The sequence below is a fragment of the Leptonotus elevatus genome, chromosome 5 (assembly GCF_054856555.1).
Source record: "Leptonotus elevatus isolate MCC_2025b chromosome 5, RoL_Lele_1.0, whole genome shotgun sequence".
In the NCBI taxonomy this organism is placed as follows: domain Eukaryota; kingdom Metazoa; phylum Chordata; class Actinopteri; order Syngnathiformes; family Syngnathidae; genus Leptonotus; species Leptonotus elevatus.
In genome coordinates, this window is record NC_141243.1 from 342,935 (window position 1) to 355,151 (window position 12,217).

The following is a 12,217-nucleotide window of genomic DNA, read 5'->3' on the forward strand; positions in this document are numbered from 1 at the left end:
TGTTTTTCATACATTTTTGCCTTTCTGTCACATTTCTGACATTTTGGGCAATTTGATGCGCATATGGACATTTTCTTCCTCTCCTCTTCCTTTTTGGGACATTTTATGACTTTTTTGCTATCAATTTGTCAGCATTTTCTTTTCTGTCATTTTTCCTTCAATTCTCTGATTATTATTTTTTGCAATTTTCTGGATATTTTAAGGTAAAACATTTCCATCTACTTTTCGTCTCTCTTTCTGACAACTTACATATTTGGACTCTGACATTATATATATATATTTCAGTTCTTTTCGTTTCTTGAGAGATCCACAGGAGAGGGACCAAAGTGTCTCCAGAGCCGCAGGTTGCACACCGGTGCATCTATGTGCGCGCACGCGCGCACGTCGCTTGCTTGGGCTATAAAAGGCAGCGGCCGAGCGGACCTGTGAGAAGTGGAAGACGAAGATGAAGATGAGGACCGGGACGGGGACGAGGACGGGGACCAGGACGAGGACGGGGGCGGGGACGGGGACGGGGACGGGGACGGCACTGCTGATGACGCTGATGAGCATCTCGATCACGTTGGTCTCGTCGGCAAAGGTCAGAAAAGTCTCGGAAAGTTGCAAATCTTTTCCGAGTTCAGTGTGTCACGACGTGCGCGTGCGTGCGCGCGTGCAGCTGCGTGTGGTGCAGACGGAGGGCGGTCAGGTTCAGGGGACCAACAAAGGCACGGGACTGTTCACATCTGTGGACGTCTTCAAGGGCATCCCCTTCGCCGACACCCCCGGACTGTGGGAGAAACCGAAACCTCATCCGGGATGGGACGGTAGGTGACGGATTTGGACTTCCGTCAACATTTCAAGTCCAAATGCAACAATTGAGAAGAGATGCTCTTCTTTCAATTGTGTTGGTTTTTGGGGACAAATTCATGAAAACGATCACACTGGCCTCTTGAAACGAATGAACCCCAAAAACGCATAAATACGTTCTATTTTGCTCATGTTGTCCTTGGGGCTAACTAGTACCGGCTGGCGCCGTCATGTTTTCTTTGTTTTGTCCACGCGTGCCCTGACACTGACCTGCAAGCAGTGGGTCCATCGTTGCATTGTTTGTGTGTGCGCAGGAGTGATGCAGGCCACCAAATACGCCGAGCGCTGCCTGCAGGTGACGCTGCTGCAGACCCAAACTCGGGGCAGCCTGGACTGCCTCTACCTCAACATTTTTGTGCCTCAGGGACAGGGACTCAAACGTACGCGCATCCCGTACCGGCGCCAGATGCGCTTTCTGAAATCACACTCATTTCCCAAGCTGAGGACGCGCACAGCAATGCCGACCACGTTGCGTGTGTGCGTGTGTCAGTGTCGTCCAACCTGCCCGTCATGGTGTACCTGTTCGGGGGGGCCTTCCTGCTGGGGGCGTCCGACGACCTGACCGTCCTGGGGGACTCGCTGTACGACGGCAAAGAAATGGCCCAGCGGGGGAATGTCGTCGTGGTGTCGGCCAACTACCGCGTGGGAACTTTGGGCTTCCTCAGCAGCGGCGACGCTCGCATGCCAGGTGCGCAAACGCCGCCAATGACAGGCCGAGCCAGCGGCCAAACAATTCCAGAGGAATTTCACGTTTGCGGCCTTTCGATCGTGTCCTGAGATGAATCGATGTTCCGTAACGAATCGAGATGAAATCAAAGTTGTGAATCGAAATCAAGGAAATTAGAATCCACGCCCAGCCCTGCTAACTAGCACATGAGCTAGCTCATTTGATGTCGCCCCTGCCAACATGGCCGCCACGCCGACGTGTGTCTTTACCCGCGCTAGTCGACGGGAAACGCGTGGTCCGCGCTCTGTCTGCCGGTTTGGTTTCTTGTCCTCCAAACGAAATTTCGATGACCACCAAAAAGCTTTCTTTGTGCCCACGTATGACACGCCCCCTTGATTTGCATATCCAAGAATTGAAGTCGTACGCGCAACCATTTGATGCATTTCTCGTGCTGAGACGCGTTTTTGTGCGACAGCTCGTTCCACTGCCAGCGCAAAGCGGCTAACGGTTAGCCGCTGACGAGCCTGCTCTACGCTCTCATTGGACGACTCCCATGTCACTCACTAGGCCAGGCTCCGCCTTTTAAAGCCACACACCTTCAAAAACAATCGCTGCATTTCACATGCATCTTTTGTCATGCTATTTTGCGTACAGCTTGGAAACATACACACGGTAAATAGCTCAATTAAAATAGGAGTGCTGATTTATTTTTTATTTTTAATCTACTGCAGAGGTTCTGAATCGTTATCCCAAGTGATAAATTCATTTTTAGATGCGATTGTTAAAGACGGGAAAGCGTCTGCTGGCAAACAAACATTTTCATTCCAATATTTGACGTTGGTCAGATTTGAGTTTCGGCACGTTTGCGAGTGGCGCTCGCTAACGTGCGCGTGCACTTCAGGGAACTACGGCCTGTGGGACCAGCACGCCGCCATCTCGTGGGTGCGAAGGAACATCGGCGCCTTCGGAGGGAACCCCGACAACATCACCATATTTGGACAGTCGGCAGGAGCCGCCAGCGTCAGCTTCCAGGTCACCTCACTAACGCTTTGGCCAACGGCGAAAAGAGAGATGCTAACGTTAGCCACCGCGCTAAGTGCGGTCACTTAGCACGGTGGCTAACGTGGCGCGTGCGCGTAGATGCTGTCCCCACACAGTAAAGGTTTGTTCCGGCGCGCCATCAGTCAGTGCGGCGTGGCCTTGAGTCCTTGGGCCATGCAGAGGGAACCCATGGCACTCACCAAGAAGGTAGCCAACGCATCGCTTCCTCCTTGCGTCACACTTCCTGTTGGCGCGTCTCCTTCCATCTCACTTCCTGTTGGCTGCAGATCGCCCATAAGGTCGGCTGTTACCGTAGCGACGAGGACCTCATGTTGACGTGTCTTAAGATGACCGACCCGGTGGGCCTCACCATGGCGGGAAAAATTGACATCATGCAAATGTTGGGCAAAGGTGAGGACGGGGATGGGCGTGGCCCGCGGCCAGTGGGCGGGCACCGCGGGCGGGCGACCCGCCCTCATCTGCGGTCTTTGTAAGGCGTGGTGATGGACCTCCTGGAACTCGCCCCCGTGGTGGACGGCGACTTCCTGCCTGACGAGCCCGCTCGCCTTTTCCACAACGCCGCCCATGTGGACTACGGCGTCAACTCCATGGACGGCCACATCTTTGCGGGCGTCGACGTGCCCTCCATCAACCAGAAGAAGGCCAACACCACCGTGTGAGAATCGCAACCGCGGGCGCATCCAAAGTCACACACGGGGTTGGGGAAGCCAAGTCCAGAAAGTCAAAACCCCGCCGCCAACAGGCGCGTCTCCTCGGCTGGCAGGTAAACAAGCTCGTCTCCACCTGTTAAGTAGGAGCACCTGTGGCTAAAGGCAGACTGTGGCAGGGTTCTTACTTTCAGGACCTGGATTCCCCAATGATGTCACAGAGGCGGCAAATCCAGGTCCAGAAAGTGAAAAACCCTGCCACAGTTTGGCTTTAGCCACAAATGCCTGCTAGCTAGCTAGCTTGCTAACTAGCTCCCAGAGTGCTCGTTTACCTGCCAGGGAGCTAGCTAGGTAGCATCAATGGCTAAAGGGTTTTCACTTTCAGGACCTGGATTTGCCACCTCTGCGTACGTATCGTTTATACAGTAGTCTGTAAGTGTGAGTAAGATGGCCGCCGATTATTGCCCTTCAAACATCGACCAATTGGGCCAAATGGCCGATCATTTTGCCCCTAAAATGTTATAATCGAAGAAAACCGAAGTTTCCGACACTGCGAAAGTACCCTGAAAGCCCCATTTTGCTTGCGTAGCATTAGCAACTAGCAAAAAAGCGTATGTTATTCTGTTGTGTCCTTTAAGCTGTTTAATGACATCCAGTTGGAGTTAACTATCAAACTAAACACTAAACATTTAAATACACATAAATGCTGTGGGAACACAATTGTATGCATTAGGTATATATTTTTAAATAATCGGCAGATGTCATCAGTATTTTTTTTCTGCCCCCAATTGGAATGGGCAAATCGGTCGGACCCTTCTTTCCACTCTGGAGCCCGGTTCCAAAAGTGACGGATGGCGTTCCGAGCAAAACGCTAAAAAAGGCGTTTTGGCGCGCAGCAAATGGCGCAAGCGTTGCCACGGCAGCTGTCGGAAGCCAAACCTTGGCCGTCCTTGCCAGGGAGGACGTGCGGGGTCTCCTGACGGGCCTGACCAAAGAAAAAGGCACGGCGGCCGTGGGCTCGGCCCTGGCCGTGTACTCGGCACACTGGGGCTCGGCCCCGGATCCGGCGGCGGTGAAGAAGACGGCGGCCGACATCGAGACCGACTTCCTGTTCCTGGCGCCGACCCAGCTGGCGCTCCGGCTCCACGCCGACCACAGCAGGTGGCATCTGAAGGCGCTTTGTCTCCGTCTTGCTCTGGCCGGAGCGCGGGCTGGCGGGCTCACTCTGGCTTGCGGCCATTTTGTCCCTCAGCGGCGGCCGCACCTTCTCCTACCTGTTCAACATGAAGACTCGCATCCCAGGCTTCCCCAGCTGGGCGGAGGCGGAGCATAGCGAGGACCTGCAGTACGTCTTCGGCAAACCTTTTTCCATGCCGCTGCTCTACTTCCCGCGACACCGCGACCTGTCCCGAAACATGATCGCATACTGGACCAACTTTGCCAAGACCGGGTACTGTCCCCCTTCCGGGTGTGCTGATGTCTTCCCTTGCGGGTGTCTTCATGTCCCCGTTTTTGTGTCTCCCTGGTGTCCAGCGATCCCAGTCAAGGAGACAGCAAGGTTCCGGTCCCGTGGCCGGCCTTCGGCAAAAGCCGCCGTCCCTTCCTGATCATCAACCACAAGATGAGCAAGACGTCGTCCGTCGGGTCTCTGCTCACCCGCCGTCTACTTCCCGCTCGCTGACGCTAACAGCGCTAACGGGCTACTTGTCCCTCCCCCAGCTACGACCTGAGACACAACTACGTGGCCTACTGGACGGAGACGTACGGCGACCTGCCGTCGGCGCGGCCGCAGCGACGCGAGTGACGCCGGCGCGCCCGTGGCCACCCGCGACGGCTCGCTCGTGATCAGGCTTCAACTCGCATTTTAGCAGCTAACGGCTAACGAGATTAAGAGCTAACCCGCAGTTGCCCAATCACACTTTTGATTTGGTCAAGAAATGAAATAAAATCTCTTCAACGGCTCAGTAGCGATAATTGATGTTGTCTTTTGGACGAATTAATAATTTGATCAGCGCTTGAGGAAGTCGTCATTCCCCCAATCGCCTATAGGGGCACCACGTTCTGTTTGGAGAAACACAACGAATAAAATCCAAATTCTCGTTTATTTATTCATAATCTGAAGTCGCCACATTCAAAGTTTGTGGTTTTTTGTATTACTAAAAGAATTACTAATCCACTCGGACACAAGCACGATTGAGACTGAACTCGATTTTCGGTGTGCAGTTTCGGTGTTGGCCACAGGTGGCAGTAGCGATTTGAAATTCCATTTTCTGCCTTCAGTCGCTTGTCATCAGAGAGAAAATAAACGTAAATCCAGCAGAAGAAATGTGCTCCCTAAAAATGTCTTAACAGCAAAAGACCCGGCAACTCGTGAAGCCACGCCCAACGGGTGAGTGAATATTTTGTGTGTCCAGCACAGACTTGAAGCCATATTTGACTCCTTTTCAGCAGTAAATGTTCATATTTTGTCCAGATTGAATTTGATAAGTTCATTATTTATTATTTAGTTATTGATTTAAAAAGAGACGTTTCCACTCGCTATCGACCGAAGATGACATCACCTGCGCTGGGGAAATTGGTAACGAGTCGGCCAATCACAGCTCACCTGTTTTCTGTGTTTGCTCTGCAAATGGAGCAGGCTGAATTGGACCTTTTCACTTGAGGGTGGACTCACTTTTGTTGAACTAGGAATGGCATTGGAGGGAACGAAACGTGTCAAGTGTCACCGCTTCAATGTCGGGCTGCTCCATTATGAGGAAAATATTTTGGTAATCATCTAAATCACACTTATTTTTGGGTACAAAACGCTGTTTAAACGCAAAAAAATATGAAGACAAATACAATTTTTGAAACTATCATTATGCAAGTTCCTTTTGGATGAAACATTTATTAAATTAGTTCTTTTGAAATAAAAATAAAAAGGTGCAATTGTATACATTCAAACAACTCACAAGTGAAAATTAGTATTAATAATCTTTTTTGACGATGATGCTGATTTTGTAATTGTGGAGTGTAATAATTAAAATTGTAATTGAATTACGATCAATTGCACAGCCCTACTTCAATGATGAAGAAATGTGCAGAAAGGGTGTGCTGACTTTTGCAAGATGACTAAGTCAGTCCATGGCTTGTGTCGGCCTCACCCGTGTTTCGCAACAACAAAGCAAACCCAAGTCCATCTTGTTTCTCCTCCTTTTATTGATGGCTTGCATGTTGCAAGTTGACAAAACAAGCCGGACGAGAAACGGATGAGAAACGGATGAGAAACGGATGAGGAAACGAGCGGGAAAGCGGATCAGAAGAGCGGCGCCGCCTCCAGAGCTGCCACACGCGCGGCGAACAGCGCCACGCTTTTCTCCACGTGAGCGTTGAGTGCCGCCGGAGTCGCGCTCGGGTTCTCGCGCACAAACTGAGCCACGCTCAGGATGCAATCCCTCTGCGCGCGCACACACACAAACACAGAAAACTTGAGCAACATGGTCAGCAAGCAGCGCAACATTAGTGCGTTATCGACCGATGAATCAGTTCAAAGGATATCAAAATGGCCACAACATCGTCGCGGTCATATTATTCAAAGCAGCGCACGTGTTTAAAAAGGCCCGACTGGATTCCATTTGTGCACTTCTAGCACCCTCTGCTGGCTAGTTTATTAGTGCAGTTTCATTTGGGCCACTGCGGCGGTCGAGGGATCGAACGATATCCAAACATCACAATACGATATTATCCCGATATTGTGGGGAGGTCGGCGATAGAAAAAAAGGCACAATATTGTCAAAAAATTGAGCCGAAGCCAGCTGGGATAGGCTCCAGCACCCCCGCGACCCTTGGATGGATGTATTATTATTTATTATATGAATTATTTATATTTGATTTGTTTATTTATTCATTGTATTTATTATTTTTATTATTATGTATTTATCATGTATAATATGTATTTTTATTTATTATATTATTTATTTATTATTGATTGATTATATTTATTTATATTGTATGTATTCGATTTTTTGCCGAGTGACGAACGCGACTGGGCAAATGAGCCGATCACGCGACGGCGAGCGATGTCGCTTTTGGCGAGAAGCGGCGGTGGCGGCCGTACCTTGTAGGCGTCCAGCTGCGGGCGCCCCGTCAGGCGAGCCAGCAGCTGATTGGCCACGCGGACGCGGGTGGACGCCACCAGCAGGGCGCGGTCCTCCGGGCTCTGCGAGCTCAGCCACCTCAGCAGCGCCACCTGCAGGAGAGCAACATGCTTGTTCTGAACAGTCAATATCATTCATCATCATCAACAACAACAACAACAACAACAAAAGATCCCGCCTCCTCGCGTGGTGGTGGTGAAAAACAATAATAGTGTCTTTACAGCCACGAGGCAAAATAAATCAGCAAAAATGCGTCTTCAGATTGTGATGAAAGAAACACCAATAAAAATGATTGACGATCCAAGAGTGTGAGTGTTCGTCTGACGTGATGAGGGTCCCAATTAGAGCTGCCCCACAACACTAAATATGACAGCAGCTTCCAACACGTGCATTCATGTGCTTCTACCTCCGCTTTTGTTTTTTGGGGGTCATTTCATAAATGTTTTGACTTTTCTGACATTCTGTCAAATTTCTGACATTTCTGGCAATTTCTCTCTTTTTGGGGACATTTGATGTCTATATTAGACATTTTTTCAAATTGTGGACATTTTATGGTAATTTGGGGGATTTCTTTTCTTTTTTGGGGGGACCTTTTATCGTTCTTTTTTAAATGTTTTCTGACTTCTTTTTTTTTTAAAGAAGAAATTTCCTGACTTTTTTGTTGTTGCAATTTTGTGAACATTTTATGGTAATTTGGGGGATTTCTTTTGTTGTTTTTGGGACATTTTATAGTTACTTTTTAAATGTTTTCTGCCCTTTTTAAAATAAATGTTCTGACTTTTTTTTGGGGGGGGGGCGATTTTATGTACATTATATGGTATTTTTCTGCTTTTCCTCTTCCTTTTTGAACATTTAATGGTCACTTTTTGAACATCTATAGTTTTTTTTCATCATCCTTTCATCTAATCATGTAATAACAATACATAATAATAACTTCATAAATTTGAGCGCCACGTTACACATTTTGAGCGATTTAAAAGAATAAAAATGTTTTATTTTAATGTTACAGGAGCACCATGATCTTTAAATCTGGAATGATATTGAAAAGAAATAGACAAACTAAATATTATTGACTAATGACTATCCATGATTTATATCTCAAAGTCACAGGGAGCCGCAACAGAAGGATGAAAGGGCCACGAGCGGCTCTGGGGCCGCAGGTTGCGGACCGCTGGTCTAAGCTAAGTCATCACATGCGCAGTAGTCCGTTCAACTAATTGTCAAAAACCGTGAACGAACGCCATAAAAGAAAAAACCCGTGGAACATTTGATAGATCCATGGCAGCAATTGGCACTGCCGGGTGACATGAGAATGGGTCCGAAAATCTCTGGCCAAGCAGAGAGCAGCGCTGAGGATGAGGAGGAGGACCAAGTGGCCAATCCAATCAAACCGTTTACGTGTGTGAGACTTTGACTTGACCGTGACGGGTCAAATGCGGAGGTCAACTTCCGGGTACTGTACATTCATGACCACCAAGTGAATGCAAATGAGCCATGAAGGATCTTTGCAAAAGGAATCGAGTTTTTGAAGCATGCGTGAAGAGTTTGGGACAGAGATGAGCTTTGGCTTTTGACTGATATTGTTGCGCAGAAATGACAAGAAAAAGACTGTTCGGTTGGTCAAACGATCTTCCAGTTTGAAGAGCAGTTTTAGCCGAGGAACTCGAACAACGTGCAAACTTCACACAGGGCGGCCATTCCTCACGTTCTTACACCAAATAAAGGGGGAACCGATTGGGTCGTGTTACGAGTTAAAGCTTTGGACTGAAAATGAGCAAATCATCATTCGGCATTTTTCGTTGCGACCAAGACCGAGACCGCCTAAATAGACAGGCCTGATGCAAAATAAAAGCTTTTTGTTTTTGTTTGGGGGGGCGTTGTGACGCCATCGCCCATGCAAATGTCAATTTCCTGCTTACCTGCTGGAATAAATCCAAGTTACTCATTTTTGCTTCGCCCGTCGACATGTTCCTCGACAAAACGGCGAAAACAAATGTATCTACAAAAGCTCAACGTGAGTCACGGCGGTCGCCACAATAGCTTTTGTTGACTTTTTCGCCTCTTCCGCCATCTTCTTCTTCGTTGTCATCTTGTTGGCAGACATTGGCTGTGCTCTACACCGCTGCTGCCACTCAGCGGCCGCAGAGTCACACTGCCACGATGGCACGCCCCCACCCACATTACGTTGCCACTGTTGTTGGCAACTTCTGTTGGGTTTTTGGCCACTGATCTGAATATAGGACTCGATAGCCCAAGACTTTTGAAGCCGTGAGGCCGCCATATTGCTCCTCCCAAGAAAGTTTCTCTGCATACGATCCTATACATTTACAGTATCGAAATTGGAGAACATTTGAGACAGTACTTCGATCAAATATTTGGGTCTAAGGAACTGAGTGAGGAAAGACAAAGGGAGTCTTCAAAGCAGCACATATTGTCCACTTGTAAATTATTTCTTGTTTTTATTTGTTAAAAAATAGTGACCACCTCGCCACAAACCCCCCACCCCGGCCTTATACTAACTGTCTACCACATTATACGTCTAATCTGTGCGTATACGTATAGTTTATACAGTAGTCTGCTCGTGAGATGGGAGGAGCAAAATGGCCGCCCTGTCTCTTCAACAGCTTGCACTGGCGTGTATGAGCTATCGGCTATCCAGTCCTCTATTCAGATCAGTGGGGTTTGGCTGAGCATACTCTTGTGATTTACGCCAGGATCGCTATATAGAGGTCATGAGAGCCTCTCAAAGAAACAACAAAATAACGACCATAGCTGATTCGCTTTGACATTTTAACATGATCGTTTTCACCTTACTCATCCGTAACATGACAATGTGAAATTCAGCATGTTGTAATGTGACTTTGATTGTTTTTTTTCTCTCCTGATGTGGCAGCAACACACTTATGTACATTTGTTACTTTTTATATTATAAATGACTTTGTCTGGCAATAGGCTCATTCATTAAACAAGTGAACACACAGAGGTTGTTTTTGAGGTGCAACACGTGTTGTACATGCGAGTTTAGGGTTTACACCTTAACATGTTGTATGATTTACATACTGACATGTATTGCATGTAATTACATGTAGCCTGTATTTACATTTTGTCAACATGTACGTTGTTGTAACATTGTCGCACAATTACATGTATGTACAAATACATGTATGATTTTTACACACATTTACAAGATTAAAGATTTAAATAAATGTTCTAAAAGTTCCCATTACTTATGATCGATATCTAGGACTGCACCGATTATCAGTATTTTTTGGAAAACAAATGTTCTGCTTGTAATTTACATCTTGTTGCTGCAAGCATTGAAGGACCAGATTTTTTTTATTTTTCAAATTATATCAGAATCTGACTGAAAAAAAGAAGAAGCCATATTCGGGCCCGAGTCCAGACATCCGGTTTGGGGCGGCGGACCATCAAATGCCATACGTAGACCTGCTTTTGACATGTTGATATATTTCAGCAAAAACGGTGAGCATGCAATTCAAACGAGGCGATAATGCGTAAAACGTTAGCGTCATGAAACGACACGTGACCGACGGTCGGTGGGTTTTTGTTGGATCAGCTGCGCTCCTTGGTTTTGGTAAAGGTTCCCAACTGTTTGGTGTTGACGTCCTTGAGCTGCTCCAGCTGCCGCTGAGCTCGCCGGTACAAATACTCAATGTGCATCACGTCCGCCTTCTTGATGCCGGCGTTTTCCCGGAACTCGTCTCGGATGCGGGGCAGGAAGCCCGGCTTGTCCCGCCCGGCCCGCAGGAACTGTCGGTACAGCGCCAGGACCTGCTTCTGCAGCTTGCTGTGCCGCGCCATCCCTATCAGATGCGCCTCAGCAAATGTCCAGCGGGTCTCAAGGGGCCTGGTGAAGTTTCAACTTGGAACACCTCGTCCGTTGATCCAGGCGAGCTCGGACTGACTGGAGACAGGAAGCACAAAACACAACTTCAGATGATGAATGCTGGGCGGATGATCACAGGTAGCTCGGTAACCGTAGTAACCAAGCCTGTGACATATTTGGACAATATGCAAATAAAACATTTGCTCTTTTTTTTACGGTCTCATGATGTCACTCCCAAACGAGGACACGCAAAATCAATAAACATGCAATCATTTCCCATAACTTGAGTCAATCATGGATAGACTTATCAATATTTATTTCAGCAACTCGTACAATGAAAATCGTATAATCTACGATAAACATTTATACTTTTTTTTTACTGCAAAAACGAGGCGCAAAAGCTGAAATGCACCAAATGTATGACTTCGTGAAGAATCAGTGGACGTCAACAAGAAAACGATTACTCATTCGTGTTTACAAGATAACAAACATAATATCGGTCAAGACGCAAAGTGTGTCGCATAAATCATTATGTATGTTGTAATAATAATTGACAAATGTCAGTATGTTTGTATATGTGAGGCTTGTGAGCGTAAAAATGATTGTGACGAATCAGCGGATAAGAAAGAAAAAACATTGATTGTGAACGAGGTTCACAAGGTTTCAGTCCCGCCCCCAAAAAAAGCTACGACAACAGAACTTCCAATTAACTTACTGAAAGAAACAAGCAAGACGTCGGGCCAACGATGGCTTCAACTCAGTCATCAGGTTTACGTTACTGAGTTCGCCTCGACCCGGCAGACAACCTTCACGTCATTAGCCTAGCCAGTTAGCGCATTACAAGAGAAGTGCAACGACAAGAGCACACGTACTTCCGATTTCACACCTCAAAATAAAATGGTTCTTGATATGAATTCTTAAATGCTAGATAAAGACACGACAGTGCGATGCAATAACGGATTGTATAACTATAACACAAGATGTGCGTTGTATTTCTTCCACATTTTGA

The 12,217-nt window shown here is 47.4% G+C and overlaps 3 protein-coding genes across 3 annotated transcripts; 1 reads left to right on the forward strand and 2 right to left on the reverse strand.

Annotated features, from left to right (window-relative positions):
• The first annotated feature begins 421 nt into the window (after positions 1-421).
• On the forward strand, positions 422-5,189 carry LOC147173134 (bile salt-activated lipase-like). The gene is made up of 12 exons (XM_086075534.1): positions 422-580; positions 659-806; positions 1,104-1,229; positions 1,340-1,537; positions 2,418-2,548; positions 2,657-2,764; positions 2,845-2,968; positions 3,053-3,233; positions 4,183-4,386; positions 4,478-4,675; positions 4,759-4,869; positions 4,945-5,189. The coding sequence occupies exons 1-12, from the start codon at positions 446-448 to the stop codon at positions 5,027-5,029; spliced, it is 1,749 nt and encodes a 582-aa protein (XP_085931660.1). The 5' UTR covers positions 422-445; the 3' UTR covers positions 5,030-5,189.
• A 1,216-nt stretch (positions 5,190-6,405) lies between these two features.
• Positions 6,406-9,456, reverse strand: LOC147173135 (uncharacterized). The gene is made up of 3 exons (XM_086076609.1): positions 9,281-9,456; positions 7,322-7,453; positions 6,406-6,661 (listed from the first exon to the last, which is right to left on the reverse strand). Exons 1-3 carry the CDS (start codon positions 9,326-9,328, stop codon positions 6,521-6,523), a joined length of 321 nt encoding a protein of 106 aa, XP_085932735.1. The 5' UTR covers positions 9,329-9,456; the 3' UTR covers positions 6,406-6,520.
• A 981-nt stretch (positions 9,457-10,437) lies between these two features.
• sdhaf1 (succinate dehydrogenase complex assembly factor 1) lies at positions 10,438-12,074 on the reverse strand. The gene is made up of 2 exons (XM_086076538.1): positions 11,924-12,074; positions 10,438-11,286 (listed from the first exon to the last, which is right to left on the reverse strand). Exon 2 carries the CDS (start codon positions 11,181-11,183, stop codon positions 10,935-10,937), a length of 249 nt encoding a protein of 82 aa, XP_085932664.1. The 5' UTR covers positions 11,184-11,286; positions 11,924-12,074; the 3' UTR covers positions 10,438-10,934.
• Positions 12,075-12,217: the final 143 nt, after the last annotated feature.